This window comes from Podarcis melisellensis (genome assembly GCF_964234715.1).
Source record: "Podarcis melisellensis genome assembly, chromosome: 14".
NCBI lineage: Eukaryota > Metazoa > Chordata > Lepidosauria > Squamata > Lacertidae > Podarcis > Podarcis melisellensis.
Genome location: NC_138546.1, coordinates 974,934 through 994,811, shown reverse-complemented (window position 1 = coordinate 994,811; position 19,878 = coordinate 974,934). Strand labels below are relative to the sequence as shown.

General features: G+C 51.0%; 2 protein-coding genes across 3 annotated transcripts in view; one reads left to right on the top strand and one right to left on the bottom strand.

The window, feature by feature from the left end:
- The window catches only part of FSCN1 (fascin actin-bundling protein 1), a 39,488-nt gene extending 35,383 nt beyond the window's left edge, over positions 1-4,105 (top strand). For both annotated transcript variants that reach the window (XM_081889244.1, XM_081889245.1), the window contains exons 4-5: positions 1,422-1,589; positions 2,196-4,105. In XM_081889244.1, coding sequence (XP_081745370.1) covers positions 1,422-1,589; positions 2,196-2,398 — 371 coding nt within the window. In that variant the 3' untranslated portion in view covers positions 2,399-4,105. The remainder of the gene's footprint in view (positions 1-1,421; positions 1,590-2,195) is intronic.
- Positions 4,106-15,045: 10,940 nt separating this feature from the next.
- RNF216 (ring finger protein 216) overlaps positions 15,046-19,878 on the bottom strand; it is a 72,354-nt gene continuing 67,521 nt past the window's right edge. Inside the window, exons 16-17 of the mRNA XM_081889121.1 lie at positions 17,622-17,691; positions 15,046-16,273 (exon numbers count right to left, since the gene is read on the bottom strand). Coding sequence (XP_081745247.1) covers positions 15,948-16,273; positions 17,622-17,691 — 396 coding nt within the window. The 3' untranslated portion in view covers positions 15,046-15,947. The remainder of the gene's footprint in view (positions 16,274-17,621; positions 17,692-19,878) is intronic.

The following is a 19,878-nucleotide window of genomic DNA, read 5'->3' as shown; positions in this document are numbered from 1 at the left end:
GGATATGAAAGAGGATAAAAGGTGAGTATATAAAAGACTACAACTATCAGTTTAGAGAGCACTCTGATGTGAGTGTTCATTAAATCTAGTTTGTGGCACAGGTCATCATCCGTCAGATCTTGAGCACTGCTGTGCAGAATCCAGAAACGTATGTTGTAGCAGGATTGGTATCTGACAGCAAGCAGGGAGATACAAAATTGTCCTGTGCGCCCTGGCTACTTTGAGTCGTGGGGAGATGAGGCTAATACGAATATGAAGAGCTTGTATACAGTGGACACTCGGGTTGCGAACGTGAACTGTATGGAATGCACGTTTGCAACCTGTAGCGTTCACAACCCATGTATGCGCACGCACGGGTTGCAATTCAGCGCTTCTGCACATGTGCAAAGTGTGATTTAGCACTTCTGCACATGCGCGACCGCTGAAACCCAGAAGTAACCCGTTCCGGTACTTTCGGCTTTCGGCGGTTCATAACCCAAAAAAATGCAACCTGAAGCGTCTGTAACCCAAGGTATGACTGTATTTCTATCCGCAAAGGTATCAAGGCTGTGTGTGGTGATTAAAAAGCCAGAGTAAAAATGATGTCGTGATAACAGTAAGTGGGGGATTTCCGAGCAGCAGAATCGAAGGCCAGGAAATGCCCCGAGAAAGAAGAATGCCTTCTTCTTTTTAATCGCTGGCAAAACTTAAGAGGGGAAGCTCTTCCCTGGCATAACTGAATCCCGTTTTCCCGAGTCTTCTTCCTTCCTCTAAGACAATAACAGAGTCTTGACTGAGCCCAGCCAAGAGCGTCCGCCTGGTCTAGGACTGCTCTGGCGTCTGCAAGAGTTGGCCTTTCCCAACTGGTACTCTGCAGCTGTTTGGGGACTACAGATTCCATCAGCGCCTGCCAGCATAGCCCTGCTCCCCATCATGGCTGTTAAGGAGGGGGCTGCTGCTTAGAAGGAAGGTAACCACCCTCTGGACTTCTCTCGAAAGAGAGCCTCTAAGGGTCCAAGCGTCTGGGTAGGATCTCATGGGAAGAGGTATATTGAGGCCCCAAGCTATGCAAGGCCTTGGAGGTGAAAACTGAGCGCTCAAAAGCAGTGCAATGCCCTCCGTCAAGTCTCATTCCTGCCAGGAGCTGGGCCTCTGAATTCTGCACCAGCTGAAGTTTCCCAACAGTCTCTATAGAGTCGTAAGGGACCCTGCGGGTCATCTAGCCCAACCCGCCCTGCAGTGTAGAAATCGCAACTCAAGCATCCCTGACAGAGGAGCATCCAGCCTCTGCTAAAGAACCTCCAAGAAAGGAGAGTTCCCCGCTGTCCAAGATCTTTTGCCGCCAGGAAGTCCTTCCTGCTGTTTAGTTAGAATCTCCTTGGCCTGCAATTCGAACCCGTCTCCCGGCCCATGACCCTCCTTCTGTCTTCTCTGACGGACAGGTGAGACGGAACACTTCCTCATGAAGCTGATCAACCGGCCCATCATCGTTCTGCGGGGGGAGCATGGCTTCATCGGCTGCCGGAAAGTGACAGGAACCCTGGATTCCAACCGCTCCTCCTACGACGTCTTCCAGCTGGAGTTCAACGACGGGGCCTACAACATCAAAGGTAGGGAACTCCTCTTTGGGGTGAGGGGCTTGGCCTTGGTTCTGCTAGCCCAGGGTTTCCCAAACGTGGGCCTCCAGCTATTTGTGGACTACAATTCCCATCATCCATGTCCACTGCGCCTGCTAGTTAGGGATGATGGGAGTTGTAGTCCAAAAAAAAAAAAGGTAGAGACCCATGTTTGGGAAACTCTGGGCTCTAGGCAGGGCTGCATTGACGTTCCACAAGAATGTCTGCTTTCCTTCTGAAAAGAGGAGCCACGTTTCTAGCCCTCCGTGTCCCCCAAGGTCCCTCTGCTACAGGCATGGCCAAACCTGGCCCTCCAGCTGTTTTGGGACTACAGTTCCCATCATCCATGACCATTGGTCCTGTTAGCTAGGGATGATGGGAGTTGTAGTCCCAAAACAGCTGGAGGGCGGAGTTTGGCCATGCCTGCTCTGGTACCATGTTGCTGGACTACAACTCCCGGCAGCCTGACGCTTGGCTCCGCTGGGCACTGGAGTTCCTCTCGGCCCCCTCTGCCATGTGAGCAACCCCTGGCGCTCCGTGTTTCAGGGAGATTCTTCCTCCGCGGAGCAGCCTGACCCCCTTTCCCTTCTCTGCTTCCAGATTCCACTGGGAAGTACTGGACGGTGGGCAACGAGGCCTCCGTCTCCAGCAGCAGCGACACGCCGGTGGACTTCTTTTTCGAGTTCTGCGACTACAACAAGGTGGCCATCCGAGTGAATGGGAAATACTTGAAGGGCGACCACGCCGGCGTCCTCAAAGCCTCTGCCGACACAATCGACCCCTCCACCCTCTGGGAGTATTAAATGCACTTTAGCACTTCCCTTTCTCGGTTCCAAGCCCTCCATCCACCCCTCCCTTTCCTCTCCCCTCTCTCTGTGTCTCCCCTCTTCACTTTCAGTTGCCAATTTCTCTTCTTTTCCCTGTTCGGTTGCCTCCCTTCCTAAAACAGAGAGGCTCCCTTCCCCGGCTGTCCTGCTGCTTTTCTCCCACCGTAGAGGTTTTGGGTTGATCTTGTCTCTTTGAAACTGGAAAAATGTAATTAACCTGCAGAAAACGGTGCACTTCTTGCGGGGTGTGTGTGTGTGTGTGTTGCTTTGTTGGAATACCAAACTCGGTCCTCTGAATTTGAAAGGGAATAAATCCTGCTAAAGTAGAGCAGCCTCTTTCGCCCCCTTTATTGGCATCTCCCCTGATGCCATTGATGTGGGGCGAATCTAGCATTGACCTAAGCCAGGAAACTAGTTTAGCGAAGCCTCTGCTGTTTCTGCTTTCTTGGTTCAATGCTGGCCATGTGGATAAGCCTGAAAAGGGCTTCTCCCTTCTTCTGTAGGATCTGTCCGTCTCTCTTTCCTCCTTGGCTTTTTCATAAACACTTCCTTTTCCTTACTCAGGCAGAGGAGTCTTCTCCTGGCACCCCTTCTCCCTCCATGAAGTGTCAGGGGGGACAGCCAGATGGACAGTGTGTGGGTGAAGTCCGAGAGTCAGTTTAGAGACCGACTTTGGCCAGCGAATTAAGTACAGTTACTGAGGACTAGGAGCTTTGCCCATGTTTTTAAAAATCAGCGAGCTGCTTTTGGTGGACCACTGCTAAATCATTCATCTCATCGGGGGCTGAGCTTGAGGAAGAGCTCACCCTCCGCTGCTCTTAGGTGCCCAGGGAGCATCTCTTGAGTAAAAAGGCTTGAAACAACCGCACTGACAAAGCTGTGCCACTGCCTTACTCTCCCTCTCTGTGTCCCTCTGGGGCTGCAAGTTGCTGTTAGAAAGCCCCTTTCCTCCCCTCTTTTATATCACTGTCTTTGATATCTCGAAATAATAGAAGGGATCACAGCTACCTGTGAAATTACTGCCTGTCCATGACGGCATCCGATAGATGCCAAACTGCACACCTGATCTGCACCAGTCCCTCTTCCTTGCCTCCCATAGGGGGTGGGGGCCGTGAAAGACCTTTATTTTACTCCTCCGTGCCTCCCAACAAGGAGTGGTTGGCCCCAGGGCCACGGACGGTGTTGTTTCCCTCTTCCTAAGTGACCCTCTTCTGGCTGGGGCTTTGTGTCTCAAGGAGAGTCTTCTCTGTCTTGTTTGTGGCTGCAGAAGCAGAGCTCTGGGCTGAGGAAGAGGCCAGGGAAGGTGGTGAAAGGGGGGGTGACACCCACGTTGCAGAGGTCTTTGAGAAGGGGGCTCTCTACGCTTTTCAACCGCTTCCTGGACTCTGTGGGGGAAGTGAGTTGCCGCTCTCAGTTCACAGGAATAGACAGCCTTTTTAAAAATTAGCAGCCTTTGCACAGTAATAGCACAGCACATCCCCCCCCCAATATAACTGGAATCTCTGCCCTACCCCTTAAGCGTTCTTCACCAAGTGGTTTTTCGGAATTGAGGCATCGCTCTCCCATCTTGGGGGCTACCTCTCCTCTGCCCCCCCGCAGCCCCTCACGTGCCTCTTCCAGGGTTCCCCCCCCCCCAAGGCTGCTCTGAACCCCCTCTTGCCCCCCAGCCGATTGCTTGTGGGGTTCCTGTGTTTCTTGTCTATTTATATATGCTCTCTCCGAAGCGCCCACCTCCACTGTCTGTACTAGATTTGCAGTATTGTATAATCCATTTGTAGCGTGTTGCTTAACTGTTCGGGAGTTTGGAAAAAGTCCTGTGTACCTTGGTTTCTTCTTCTGGGCTGCCTTTTTGGGGGTCCCCTCCTTTCCCTCGGCCAACCCGGGGCCCTCCAGAGGTTTGGCACCCCAGCTTCCATCTGCCGCAACATCATTCAACCACGTTGGCTGGGGCAAGTGGTCCAAAAACATCTGGATGGCGCCAGCTGTGGCTCTTTGCTTGGGCAGCCTCTGCCTGTTCCAGCACCCCAATTTCCCATGCACTGCAGAGGGAGGAAAAGATTTCCTTTGTGACTGAACTCCACCTGACCATCAGCCCCCCTGCAGCCACGGCTGGAGCACGCCTGGGTTTTCCTGTTGCCAAAATTCAAAGCACCAGCCCTCCTTTTGCTCCAGGCAGGAGGACGCGACAAGCCTTAAACGTGCCACGCACCCTTTGCCACCTTCAGGGGCCTTTTCCGCACTTGGTGCTAAATTCTGAAGCAACTGGAATGATTTGCCTTACTAGGAAAGGAGGGTCACTTCTGGGGTGGCCCAAGAGCTCGGCGTGGATTTATCCAGACATTTTGGGAGTGGTGAAGTCCAGGGAATTCTCAAGGGAAACACACAGAGCTTTGGGAAAGGGGGGGCTGCCGGGGGGCTGAGTGTCTGCCACCCCCCCAATCCTTCAGTACTTGCTGGCCTTCATCCTTCATGCTGCACCCCCACCCAAAACCCCTTATTTCATGGATGACTGTTTGAAAGTTGTAACCCCAGCTGGCTTCTCCCATGTAACGATTTTTTAAAAGCCGAGAATCCTCCTTGCCTTTCTTCCTTGGCTGTTGTGGCTCTGAAAAAAACAACTACTCACGTTCTGGTATATTTGGTTCAAGTTTTTTTTCCTTGATATTTTTTTTTTTTGTAAGTGCCATTTGTATAACAAGCTTCAAATGGAGAAGTGACAAAATTAAAAACCTGCATTCAGATAAGGAACAAAGATGTGTTGTTTCTCTTCTTTTCCCCACCCCCAAAAAACACACACACACACCCATAAGTGTTTCTGGTTTGACTAAGCACACTTCAGAAATCCTACAAAGCTGGTGCTGGTCAGTACAGACCAGGGTTTCCCAAACTTGGGTCTTCAACTGCTTTTGGACTAGAATTCCCATCATCCCTGACCCAGACTGGTCTTGCTAGCTAGGGATGATGGGAGTTGTAGTCCAACAACTGCTGGGTTAAGACAGTACTGAGGAGATGGATCCACAGCCTGGCTCTTGTTTGAGACACCTTTTCCACGGGACAAGTCCTGTTGAAGCGCAAGTCCAAGCGCTCCATTGCCCTGGCTTTCCGTTTCGGTCAGTGAGCGCTGAACATGCTCAGTTCCCATTGCGATGTGTTTGGGCCTTTCTCCCTTCAGGTCCCTTAAAATAAAAATGCCAAATCCCTGAGTTCCTCAAAGCCTGCGGATCACTTCCCTCATGCACGACTCGTGCTATTTTGACCCCGTAAGCATAGATGTGAACTCCTAAACACCTGAGGCAGAACATTCAGGGGCATTGCGGACCCTACCTGTTTGTGGTTTGACTAAGCACACCTGCATGATAAAATATGGACACCAGGGATCACCATCCCAGAATGCAAGAGCCACCCTGGCCGGCTGCTGCCAGGACTCCTCCAGTGCATACGCATCCCCTGTCAACCGATGTCAGCGACTGGGCTCAATAACTGGTTCTGCCCCGACTGGGCTAGACGACTGGAGGACTTTCAGAGACCTTCCAATCTTGGGAAACAGGTCCCTGTGCATGGACTCACAACTGTGCATTGTGAGCACCAGACTCAGCAGAGTATAAATAACGCGGTAGCTAGCTGTGAAGCATAACTTCTTTTATTTCTAATAGCTACTACAAACTAAAGAACTACTGGCTTGCTCAAGTGTGTTACACCTCCCACTCAGCCATCTAGTCACTACATAGATAAGACTCTCTCCACACACAGAGTGAGGCACTCCTCCTTTCTCAAAACATCAGATCAGGATATACTTGCAATGGGAGGGGGTGAAAATATCAACATCCCCTGCCCCCAGTCTCTCTCAGGAGGAAGCGCTCAGCCCCCTCACGTCTTTGATCCAAGAAGAACATAATTGCATGGTGGGTCAAGCCAAAGCCCCCCCCCCAAGTCCATCATCCTGCTCTTAAAGGTGCCAATTTTGGAAAATCTTGGAAGCAGGACCACAGCTCAATAGCCCACTCCCCTACTGCGGTTTCCAGCAACAGATATCACCCTCGTCATTGAGTAAATTGGTATACTGCTCTTCATCCACAAATCTGAGGGTGGTCTACAACATAAAATTGCAGGATTAAAACCACAAAAGCCATAGCAAAAATAAAAACAACAAACCAATACTTGTCCGTCCCTCTCAAAAAAACCCCCACATTTAAAAGGGCATCAGCTGCCAATCACCCAAAGGCCTGGGAGAAGAGGCACGCTTTCATCTAGTGCCTAAAAACATACATAGTGAAGGTGCCAGCCGAAACTCCCTAGGGCCACCACAGAAAAGGCCCCGTTCTCGTATTGCCACCCTCTGGCAGCTACCATGGCTCTGCTCGGCTTCCACAGTCGGAGGCAGCGATTTTTCTGAATCCCAGGTTGCTGGAAACTGCAGGAGGGGAGAGTTGCTTTTGTGCCGTGATCCCGCTTGCGGGTTTCCCATTGGAGCGTCTGGTCAGCTACTCTGGAGGACTAGAAGGCTCACCTTGTACTATGGTGCAGCAGGTCTCAGTGCACTCACAATCTTGTACTATGGTGCAGCAAATAACAATATTCAGATTAAAGTCTTTTGTAAGACCACAGCATCCACACGCAGAGAGGAGGTTAGCCGCTGCATCTCTGCATGATTTACTGTTCTTGATTTGCCTCCTTCCAGCAGGTGGTGGTGAGAAGCCCTGGTCTCAGCAATGGAATGTGGTGGGTCATTTAATAGCTCCTCATGCAGAAAGCAATGCTTAGCACCACAGAACCATAGCATTGCAGAGTTGGGAGGTACCCGGAGGGTCATCTAGTCCAGCCCCCTGCCATTTGGGAATCCTAACTAAAGCATCCCTGATGGATGGCCATCCAGCCTCTGCTAAGAACATCTGCCTAGGAGGGAAGCCTCAGGAAAACACCAGAGAGCTGCTGGTCAGTTTCAGCAATACTGAGCTAGGTGGACCAGGGGGCTGACTCTAAGGCAGTTCCAACACTCTGCACGAATCCTGAGGAACCCCTACATTTGCCCAGTGCAGAGCGAGTATGATCAGAGCAGCCTGTTAGGAGTTATGTGTGCAGCAGCTTGTGAAAAGTGGGGCACGGATCCCCCAGGGTGGGGGGTCTCCTATAATGCTGTTCTGCAGCAGCTTTCCAGACTGCGGCTGGTGTGTGAAAACGGTTGGTCCAGAGGTGTCTGAAAATAAGAAGCTGCAGCCGGGTGCTCCAGTCCTCGTTGCCAGTAGCAACTTGCTGGAGGTTCTTTTATTTGTGGCAGAATCCGTTCTGCAGCCAGGCTCTGCTTCTCCCTGCACAGCAGGGCTTGAGGGCAAGGGGAGTGGGGTCGCCTCTCCATCACCCTTTGGGAAAGAAGGGGCAGCCTTGCTCTGATTTGTTGTCTGAGAGAAACAGGGGGCTTCGCCTTTGGGAGGGGAAAGCCGCCCTCCTTGCAGGCCTCCTGGCTAACAGGCATTTGGTCAGCCTGCTTTGGACCGCAATGCTGCTGAATCTGGTTGGCCACCATGAGGACAGGAGGCTGGCTAAGTAATGGGGCTGATCCTGCAGGCTCTGTTATGCTCCAGTGTTGCTAAGCAAAGCATTTGGTCCCCTTTTGCTGGCAGCACTGTGAGATCCAAAGCAGTTCAGTGTTACCTGCAAATGCATGGAATGCAAGGAAACCTTGTCTCAGGGGTAGCCTGAAAACAAACTCTGCTCAAACCCAGCTGAGCTCAACAGGGCTTGCTTGAGAGTAGACCCCGGGAGTCTCCCATTGGAGACTAACAAACTGGTTCCATAAGCAATTCCAGCCATCTCAGCTGCTGCACGAATTAACATTCATTGACGGCCCTTCCACTGGGCTGAGGCAGCCTTCCCAGATGCTGCCTTTATGTTCTAAATGTGCAGCTGGACAAATGTTTTGCGCAGTGTCAGAAAAGTGCAGCGTGAAGCAAGTTTTTTTTTGCAGTTGGGCATGTGGAGTTTCTAAGGAACTGGGTTGTGTCGATAACAGAAATAAAGTGAGGAAAAGAATGTTCAAAATGAAGATGAAGGCTGGTTCCTTTCACATCTCCCTAACCTGCCCTCTTCCCCTCTCCTCTGTCCCCAGCACTCAGTTCATGGAGTTTGCATCTCACCCCCACCCCACCCCCTTTTCCAAGGCAGCCAAGCTGAACTCTGGCCCTCTTGAAGAGGGGAAGGGTCTCTGACCATGGAGGGGCCGCCTGACGCTTTGATGCTGCACGGAAGGAGGGAGGGGGACACCTTGGCTCTGAATAGCAGCTGGGGGGGGGGGCTTGGCTTGTCCTCCCTCCTCTTTTCCCTTCACCTCCCCCACCTCCTTTATTTGAAGAGGTCAGGGAGAGAAAGGCAGGAAGAAAGACAAGAGCCCCCAACCCCCTGCCCTGCTTGGGCCCAGACAGGCCTTTCTCCTCCACACAAAGGAAAGGCTTTCTGCAGTGGTGGAAGCTCCAGCAACCCACAGATCAGGCTAAAACTGACATGTGGGGGGGGGGGAGGATGTGTGCCACTCCTGTTTAGAGGAAGGAGCAACAGAGCTGTCCATTTTCAAATCAATTTGCAAATAAAACACAAAAGTCTCCATGAAAATTCATCTAGTTTCTCCTGATACTCAGATCTGTTTGCAACTGTCATTTTTGCTTATTTGAACAAACCTGGTGAAGCTGGGGTCTTGCTTCCTAGTTCGAAGAGACGCTCGAGGAAATCAAAACAGGGCTGATGGAGGAGAGACCCTGAAATAAGCTCTCTCCAGTCGCATTATGCAGAGGATCAGGCTGTCAAAGAGTTGAAAGCAAGGTGGGGTTGGGGGTGGGGTGGCTGACGGGGTGGGGGGGAGAGGGACGCAGGATGCTCCTGCCCTTTGAGCTAATCTTGCTGGATGTGCCTGTCACTCATCCACACACACAGCTGCACATCCATTTAATGGGGGCAGATCTCTTCCTCGTGGGGAAGGAAAGGCTACTGTACAACCTATTGCTCTTTACCCTACACTGGCAAACCAAGGCGAGGGAGCAGATCCCCGGCCCTCTCCAATTCTTGCAAAGGAGGGTGCGTCAGAATTCCCCACCTGGTGAGGCAGGGGAGAAAGAGATTTGCCTTTAAAAATGAATAATCTAACCCTCCAAATGACATGAATTGCATCCACATGGAGAGATTTCAGTGCTGGGAGCTGGGGATTTAGGACTGGTGTTTAGGGGTGGAATCAGAAGAACTCTACTCTGCAAACACCCTGCTTATTATGGTTCTATTATGGGTATATTCTGCAACACATTGGCACAATGATAGTGCATCCATGGCAGATTTATCCTGCTTTAGCTTGTTCCACTACGGCACTGTTGCTCTCCAGAGGAGTCATGGCAAGAGGAAATCAGGACGAAAATAACCCAGAACATTTCCCGTATAAGAAGCTACAGGATTTCAGAGGAAGAGTCTCCTGGCTCAGACCAACGGCCCACCTTGTCCAGCGTCTTGGTCTTGCAGCGGCTGTTCAGATGTTTTGCCACCTATAACCACAAACAACAAAAGGTGTGGAGAAACCAGAAGCCAGGTTGGGGGGGGGGGAGAGAAACAGCCACGCAATGAGAGTGCACAAGGTTGTTGTTTTAATTACAAAAAATTCAAATTACAATATAATACAGAGACTTTTTACACACAGAATATTAGAACGGTTTCCTACCAGAAGGTAAAGAAAAAAATATTCTTTTTTCCTTTCTTTATTAATAAACCACTTATTCGTTTTTAAGCTATTGTTATACAAAGTTGCAGGACATGCACAATTTCCCCTCAACAGGGTTTGCTCTTATTTTTCCATTTCTTTTCTTTTCTTGCGAAGTGCAAATACAAGATTTCTCTCTCCACCTTTTAAGGCAAGTTAAATGCGACACTGCAAATTTGATAATAGAAAGTACCTGTTAAAATGTCAAGCTTGGGGTGTACAAAATACACACTTCCCTGTGTCTACCCGTAAAGAGAGATGAACTTTTCTTTAATTAAAAAAAAAAAGCCACAAAGGAAAATGCAAATACAAAAGGAGAGAGGAGGTCGTAAGAACCTGGAGCCCACAGGGGCACGTTTACAACAGCCTTTGCACTACAATGCGCAGCCAGGAGGGCCATATTGTATACTCATCACAGCTGTACTAGCTGGGGCTGATGGGAGCTGTAGTGCAGAACAACTGGAGGGCGCCCTGTCCAGGAAGCCTGGCTCAAGCTCAAGGGACTTCAATGTTCCCCATGCTAAACCGTCCTGGTTCGAAGTGAAGCAGTTGTTTCCAGGCTGGACATCTTCAGGCTAATTTTTTTTAAATCCCCCTATGCAGGAAAATAACACGGCAGGGGGAAGTGGCCAGACCAGAATCCTTGAGCTTGCTAGCTTTATGCGTGCAAGGATTTTTTTAAAAAAAAAATGAGCAGAGAAGCGTTCTGTCATGAGAGGCCTCACCTGCATGGCCAGGTGGAGTGGCCTGGACAGAAGCACACCACTGCAGTGAGAAGCCGGCCTTCACGCTACGTCACAGCACGGGGGCAATGCTCTCCCATGTCAGACGCTCAAGTTTGGTAAAGTTTCCCTGGCCGAAGTTCAGAAAACCCCTCGCAAAGAGACGATGCTCTCCCCGTGCGAAACTTGGAAAAGGCAACCGACATATAACCAAAGTTAAGATTCATCGTGGAATACCTGCCAGAAAGGAAATCCTGGCCACCTACGGGCCCCTTCCCTGCAGATGGCTGCCCTTTCTCCCCAATGTGGTGTTCTTAACACGGGAAGGGACCGAGGACCAAAATCTGCTTCAAGGGATGTGGGGGGCTCATTGTTTAGGACAAAGTCGCAGTTGCAAGGAGAAAGGCGAAATGCTCAAGGGGAGGGGGGGGAGGGAGGCAATTGAACAAGGCTGTTCAAGAAGTGTCAGGAGCTGGACCTTGGCATCTCTGTTCACGATCATAGGCTAAGGAGGTCTTTGCTTCAGGCTTACACATCAAAATGAGCAAGGCCAAAAATCATGTTTTAAGTCAGTATGGACCCCAGGAGGTTTTCTCCATTGCTCGTGGTCAGGCAAAGAATGAGGAAAGAGTGTTTCAGTTTCAGATGCAGTAAAAAAGGCACCGTCCTTGCAGTCAAAATGCCTCGATTTCCCAAGAGGTGGATTATCCCCGCTTAAAGAATTATTTTACTCAGAGCACCAGAATGATGGGAGGCAGAGGCTAAGGAGCCATTCAGCTTGGGTGGGTATCTTTCTTCAGTATTTTGTCTATGCAAAGAGGAGGACCCCTGGCCAAATAAAAAACCTCATTGAAAGGGGCACCAAGTGGGGGTGGGGTGGGGTGGGGGGTGGAGGAATAGGCCATCCCATCAATGCTAAATGGCTTTTGAAATCCACTGGATATGAAGAACAGCAACAGCTGAGCTTCCAATCTCTGGCTTACAGGAGCTGCCGCCACCCAAGTCTCCATCTCTACAGGAAGCAGCCTGAAATGAATGGAGGCTATGAACTAGAGTCAGCACAGAAAATGGGGAGGTGGTCAAGAGCCAAGGGCCTCACGGGTCCAGCAAACTGCAATGAAAGGTCTCCAGTCGTACTAAGGCAACAGCAGCCAGCTTTAACTGCACCTCTGCCTGCTCCCAACTACCTTCACTCAAGTACAAACATCCACAAAGACCTTCCAAAATGCTACGGTTTAGAGATAACAAACGGTAAACTTCATGTAAGCTGGTGAAAGCAAAGGGGAAGAGAGCACAGTAGCCTAGCAATAGGGAAACGCCATTCTTAGGACCTGCTTTTGGCGTGCAAGGATCTGCTCGGTCGGCATTAGGAAGGCTCTAAATATCTTGGTAAAGGCACCCAGGGCCCCTGCACATGCCAGGGCGATTCTGCAGCCTGTTGGCAAAAACGTCAAGCTCCTTGCCAGAAGTTGAGCTTTGCCTCTGAGCACTGGCCACTCTGGGGAGCCCCCCACTCTGCACAGCCAACACAACCACTGTGAGCGCATCAGAATTCCCCAAGACAAAATGGGGTGCAAGGTCCTCACCCGCATCTTTCAAGACACATGGACACAGCATCAGGATGTCCCGGCACAACTGTCCATGGGCACATGAATGGGCTGGTAGGCAGGAAGGCCACCCGCGCTTTGTCTGCAACCTGGGGAACGCTGCCTCCCCAGGGAAATTGTGCCTGCTGCATAGAATGTGGACCTGGCCCAGAGCTCCGAGCGCGCAGGGGGTTCTCCTCCCAGCGAGGCCCACGGAAGGGGAGCCAAAGTGACTGGGGGAAGATTCAATGCCGCTGGGCTTTAGTCTGCATGCACGCTGCAGAAGCAATCCTGGAAAGGCAGTGCCAACGGACAAACTGGGAGCGATGCACCAACACCAAGTGCTTTCAGAAGCAGCTTCTCTTTATCAATTAAACCGCAGGATGGCACCCACAGGCCACCTCTTTGTCTACAGCTGTGATACAAGAGGGGTTTATTTCATACATAGCTGGTTGCTGCATGCACTCACACACGCCCAACACTTTCAAAAAATATCGCCAGCGGCCCTCCCATCCTTTGTTTCCTGACAGCTAGCCCTGTTGATGTCGCTTTTCTCCAAACACAGCACCACCTGCATGTCCGGCAATTGCTACATCAAATAATCTTTTGTTTTAAAGTTAAGGTGCTAATGTCAAAACCTGAAGAGAAATCAACCAAAGAGCACTTGGCCAGCTGTATCGTGACCCCTTTTAAGAATCACTGAACAGGAGCAGCAGTGTCGACAAACAGCATGATTTTAAACTACGGCAAACATGGAACAGTCAACGCAATGGAACTTTTAAGCCAACAGGTTACACAGAACGAACTTGGAATGCAGGTATTGCCAGATTCATCCGCAGCGCGCGCACACATACACCCCTCCCTGCACACCTGCCCCACAGGCAGTTGTTCTCTCTCTGCAGCAAAGGAGTCATTGTTTCACTTTTGTTACACACTCCCTCAGCTATTCCCAACCTGGTGCCCTCCAGATGTTATAGACTCAGCCCCCCAGCCAGCCTGGCCAATGATCAGGTGAGACGGGAGTTGCAGTCCAGGAGAGCACCAAATAAAATGAGTGGGAGGGACTGAAACAGATCGGTTTCCAAATAAATAGGTGGTGGTGCTTGGGTACGTATTGCAAGGGAAGAGGGGAGGGCAGGAGGCAACAGCATCCATCCCCACGGCTATTGGGAGAATTGTTTTGGTTGCCTCTCAGGCTTTAAGGTTTGCCTGTTTTCAGTGCCCTGAGCACTCTTCCATTCAAGGGGGAGGGGGGCCAACATCGGAAGAGAGGGGAAAGGGGGGAGCTGCCATATCTGGCTTTGTCTGTGGCCCATAGTCCCAGGACTACGAAGGTCAAAGGGGAAGGTCGGGGGAGAGAAGAGCCCAACTCAGAACTGGTTCCACGCCCCCACTCCACCCCAAAAATGCTTTATCGTAATACTTCTAAAAGGAAAAGAGACCCAGAATTTCAAAGAGTAAGTGCGAAATGTATTTATTATTAAGCAAAAGGGTGGTTGGAAATTCTTCTCCATTGGAGTTATTTTCTGTAAGTTGCTCATAATCCTAGCAAATGAGAGCATCCATGTTCACAGCTTTGCGGGGAAAAACTGTTTCAAATGGCTGGCGTTAAGTCAGGCGGACAGGATGTGATCCAGTGCTCATTCCTGCCGCACTCGCCGCACAGAAGCCTTAAAGTGTGGACGGACCTGACGTGTCGTTGTGCGAGAAGTGGTCCGTATCTGGCACCAGAGACCCCTCCTTGAAGCAGAGGCAGGACTACAGAGCTCTGTCTGGAGTTCCGCAAGTCATGCAGAAGATCAGTGCTCAGCTACATGGGAGCCTTTGAAGGAGAGGCTGCAACCGGCTGTGCATTTGCCGGCGTTGGTACAAAACAGCCCTTAAGCCAAGGGTGGGGAATCCATGGTAGTCCTCCGGAGGCTGCTGGACTACAACTCCCATCATCCCTCTGGGCATGGGAGCTGGAGACCAACAAACCCTCTTCCAGCCCTGCCTGGAATAATCCAAGTGGAAAGCTTCAGGCTGAAGGTTTCCACAGCCGAGTGTGGTGGGTCAGTGGCTCAAGAGTCCAAGGAAGCCTTTGCACATACGCCGAGCACCCAGGACTGCTTGGGTCATGACTGCCCTGTCCCAATTAACGAGGGCTCCACTGGCCTCGTGGAGCTCCCATGTATGCAGGAGCAACGTTGCGATCTTCTGGGAGCTGGAAATGCCTTTCAAGTGTGCAGGGGGGAATTCCTTGACCTCCAAGCCTGCAAGATGCCCCAGAGTGCTTCAGACCACAACTAGACAAGTCAACGAGAGGTACTCCCAACATGCTGAAGACCCCGAACACCGACCACAACACCAGAGGAGGCAGAAGCTCGCCTGTGAAGCCAGCCGACGCTCACCCGGTTCCTTCCAAGGATTCCAGACACGTCACCACCCACACCGCCCTCCCTGCAGCTGTACCAGGATTCAACCCACAAGGCTTTCCATGTGCAATGCAAAGCCCAGCAGGAACCAGTCGCAGGGGCAACGCACACCAAAGCCATAGCACTGCTAAGTCAGGGGCCCAGCACCAGAGGTTTGGCTCACACACTTGAGAACTGTTCCAGCCACGGAAGCTGCATTTATTTTAAACAGATGTGGTCTCACGTTACACTGAGCTGCGCTGAGTGACAGCAAGTCTTCAGTTTGGCACCTCGGAAGAATCAGAGGCCTCTGATATCTCTTTGAAAAGCCAGACCCACCAACACACCGAGTCTGGGAAGGCTGGGTTGCAGCCAATGCGAGTCCTGCTCAAAGTGGAGCCATTGAACTTCATGGACACGGCCAACTTAGGCTCACTGGTTTCAATGGGTCTACTCTTGAGTAGGACTTAGTTGGCTGCACCCCGCCGCCTGACTCCTGTGCCAAAGGCACAAGATGGTTGTGGTGGGAGGAGCTCTCCTGGGGTTTCTTCCTGACCTGAGGGCCACAGAAGCTGCCAATCTGGTGTTTGCAACGGCCTCTGCCAACGTCTGCTTGCCTCGGTGGTTTCCCATCAATGGTTTAATTTGCCCGTCAACCACACCGCTCAAAATCTGTCGCTGGCCAGAGCTGAACCTCCTACCTGATTCTTTCCCACTCTTGGCACTGTTCGGACAGGCAAGAGAACTGTGGTTTTGGCACGTGGGTCCGAGTCGTCGCTGCCTCTTGCCAGACAAGCACCCTGCACCCCCTGCCTACCTCACTGAGCGGAGAACTTCTTCCTAGACGAGCGGCGGAAGCAAAAGGGTGCCAGGGCGAGCCTCCCGTCCCTTCCGCTTCCCGCAACAGAGACTGGGCAGCAAAGGTGCTGATCTTGCCTTGGGGGACGAGAAGAGCGGAGGGTCGCCCAGGAGCGTGTTCAGCGCTTGCAGTTTACTGGGAAAGTGGAGAAGAGAGGAAGGGGCGGGCTGCGTCAGCCAGTGTGTGGACTTTCCCTGCAGAGACTTCCCAAAGTCCTGGCGCCGCCCTGAGCTGGGTCAGAACCGGTGCCGCGGCTGTGGGCCAAAGTGCATTGGGAGGTTGTGCTCCAGCGGCAGGTTCACCTGGGGGAAGTCGTAGTTCACCCGCATGTTGGGCAGGGGGGGCACATAAGGGGCAGGGATGGGCCCCATGTTGATGTGGCCAATGTTGTTGTAGAGCGGGCGGACGGGGGGCATGTTCAGCGGGTAGGCGGGGTGCACAAACGGGTAAGGGGGCATTTGGTGGTGAAGGTTCTGCGGAACCGGCCTGGGGATGGCTTCGATTCGCGGGATTTTCTCTGCAGGCTTCTCTGCCGGGGGCCCAATCCGCTTGAAACTGTTTTCTAGAGGAGGAAAGAAAGACAACAATGTGGAGGGCAGGTAAACAGCAGAATCAGCAGTTCAGCTTCAACCTTTAAAGCGATGGGGGCAGGGAAGGGCCAGCCTGACTCCCCCAGATGTTTATGGACCCCTGGGCCAAAGGCGGTCAGAAGAATCGAGGGGTCCGGCAGCAGCTAGAGGAGAACCAGGCAGGCTTGGATTGAAATCTGTTTGGAAAAATCTTTCTGAGTTATCTAAAAAGTGCAATGATTAACCGAGCAGCAGATTTAAAACTGTATAAATCCTACAGAACTTAAAAAAAACACTACACGAGATATTCTCCATTTTCTAATACCGCTGCTATAAGAGATGCAGGCAACCCCCATGCTTCCTGCTTTAGGTCTATGGCTTTTGTGCATGATGGATTTTAGTCCATCAACTCATGCAATGAGCCAACTTTTTTTAAAAAACAACAAACCAGTTTCCCCCTATGTCACATATATAATTAAAAAAAAGTAATTTCGGTGAACAGCAAACATACTCAAACTTATTACAGTGGTACCTTGGTTTGTATACGTCTTGGTTTGCATATGTTTTGGATTACAAGCATGTCAAACCCAGAAGTGCATGTCCCGGTTTGCAACCTTTTTTGGATTACAACCCTTTTTTTTGGATTACAAACAAAAAAAATCTGGAGGCCCCATTGGCAAAAGCACGCCTTGGGTTGCAACCTGTTTTGGTTTACAAACAGACCTCCAGAACGGATTATGGTTGTAAACCAAGGTACCACTGTAAACTTGCCTTTGGAATTCCCCCTTCACACTCCTTTTCTCCAAATGTAACCTTCGGCTAAAACCCCACGGTGGTTGTAATACTCTGCTTTTTCTGCAGAAGACCTGCATGCCCCGTACACAGGCCTGGCTGAAACCTGCCTGCCAAAACTCAGGCAGTGCAGCTGAGGTTATCCCAGGGTTATTATGTTATGTATTCGTGTGTTTCTATACTCTAAACTGCTCTGCGATCCTCAGATGAAGGGCAGTATAGAAGTTAAATAAGTGATGATAAAGATGATGATGATGAAGATGATGATGATGATGATGATGATGATGATGATGATGATGACTACAGACCCCTTGAGGCTACAGAATACCCCTAGGATGCTGAATTGTGCAAACTCTACCAGCTCATTTTCATTTAAAGTTTGCAAGATCAACCAATAGGCAGACAAACAACCAGCCAGCCAAGTGTGTCTTGTGTGGGTAAATCATGGGGCATTGGCAGAAAGTGCTTTTTGGAATTGGGGCTGCTCCATTCTCCAGGGACCCCCATCGAGCTCTGCCTGTTAAGGGGGGAGGGGGAGGCACCACCCACCTCCGTTTTTCCTCTTTTGCTCCTCTTCAGCTTCCTTCTGAATCTCCTGGATTATCTTCTCGTCATCCTCCTAGAAAGGACAGAAACAAACAAAAGCATCAGCGTAGCTGTTTTCTCTCAACACCCAAAAGAAGGAAAAGAAGAAGGAAAATCGAATTTCTGTGCCGAAATCAGCAGTGAGAAAATCTGCACAATTCTGCAAATTGTGCAGAAATATGCAAACCCAAGAGACTTCTGCCAATTTTGCACACATTTATTCTGCAAAAGTGTGTTGCTGTTTATGTATTTTCGCTGGCTATTATTAGAAATCTTGCTCGGCGACCGCACCTGGTTCTCGAGATCACCCCGGACACTTTGAGGCCTGAGGGCCAGGGCCTTATTCGAAGAAAAGGAGATGGAGGAGGAGGTTTGCAGGACTCTGAATTTGGTACGCAGCGAATAACCACTTCCTGTGGAAACTGAGCACCCTTTCAGCCAGCCGGGTCGCTCTAAGCCCCGGCTGCCACGAAAAAGAGGTTCGGGCGGACGCCTCTCCAGCGCTGCGGGTGCAGACGGCCGGCTGTGCAGCCGAATATCTTCAGCAACATCTTGCACTGCATTTGAAATGGGGGGGGGGCAAGCAGCAGGTGCACGGCCACACTGCTGACAACTTGCTGTGCGCTTGCACGAATCCTCACCCACACCGTGGAGCGTGACTAAGCCGCTTACAGGCAGAACACTGATCCTGCCGCAAAGCTTGCAAGACTGACGAAGCAGATGGCAACAAGCGGCGCCTCCCCCCAGCCCTGCCAAGGAGCAGCTGGAGCGATGCTAATCCTTTAAATGGCATCCGAGCGTGCAATGTTCAGGGGGCAGCTCCAGAGAGCCCCACAGCCGGGCTGCCTGGGAGAGGCTGCCTGCCATGGAGGAGGAGGCAGGCCTTGAATAATCAGATTAAGAGGCTCAATAGGAGCAGAGCTAGAAACTCAGGTCTATAAACTAGGCGCCAAATGGCTCCTGAATTCAAGATTGCGGTCGCCAAAATGGAATGTCTGGCTGCCATTTGGGGGCAAGATGGCTTGAAAGCCTCGTTTTTCAAATGATGGACTGACTGATGGATTCTCAGTTACAACATCTGGCTAGTTCAGATGACAACCTTGCGCTAGGTTAAGAAATTAAAAGAAGAAAAGTCACTTGATCTAGGGACATTCCACATCTATACTGGCCTCTTCCAACCTCTTTTTTTTAATGGCCACATGGAACATTCATAACGGAGGAATATTCTTCACAACTGTGAGCAGGGCAGTGGGGGAAGTGAAGACAAGTGACAACGATTCACTGTGATGTTGTTTGCTGCTCCTGCTCCTGCCACACAAAATTTCTCTGCCTGCTTGCTCATCCGCAACGCCTACGACATATGCTGGGAGAAGGGGATTAACCAAGGCAGGCAGGAAACAAAGAGTCCCCACCCTCACTCTGTCCAACGACAGGGCCGGCCACAATCGCCAACACTGCTTGCCAGCCTAGACCGCACGCTCTCTCCAAAACAGGGCCATCCTTACTCCATTTTCCTTTCTCTCCATTCCTCTACCTCACCCCTCTGCATGTCCCCACATTCCAAAGTTCTCAAAAAACCTCAATTTTGGAAGCATGCCTAAAGTTACATCTTAAAAATTTATGCAGGGCATAGGATCAGGGGGACAGAAAGTGAGAGAGAGAGATGTAGACTGCAGAACTAGTTGGAGGGAGAGTCTGGCTGTCTTGCGAGATGCAAAGAACTTCAGCACAGCTTGTTTTCATTTCCCCCTTTTAATCTCTTCCTGTATTCCACCCCCCCCACCCCCCATCCAATGTGGAAAATGCTCTGGATTTGGAGAGCGCCCTGGGACACTCCTGCAAAATGTGCTGTCTTTGCATAACACATGGATGGGTTCAGGAGGCTTGCCAGCTTCCAGATTTGAATCTGGTGAAGCCCAGCACATCTCGATACTCGGCCAAGTTTCCCCGTTCTGCTTTCTGGCGGGAGGAGCTCAGCATCCCACCAGCGAGGAGAAGTCTTCTTTCCAGCAAGGCTGGTCCCTCACTCCAATTTCTTTCCTGAGTCAGCAGGCTGCCTCCAAAAGGCTTTCCAAAACAGAGACCCTACGGATCATCGTTAGCAGACGGCCACTCCAGTAAAGCCTTTGCAGTCACAACTCTGACCCAGTCATATCGCGCATCTGCTTTACAAGTGGGTAGGTGGCGAACTTCCCGCTTTGGGCCACGTGGCCTGATCCTG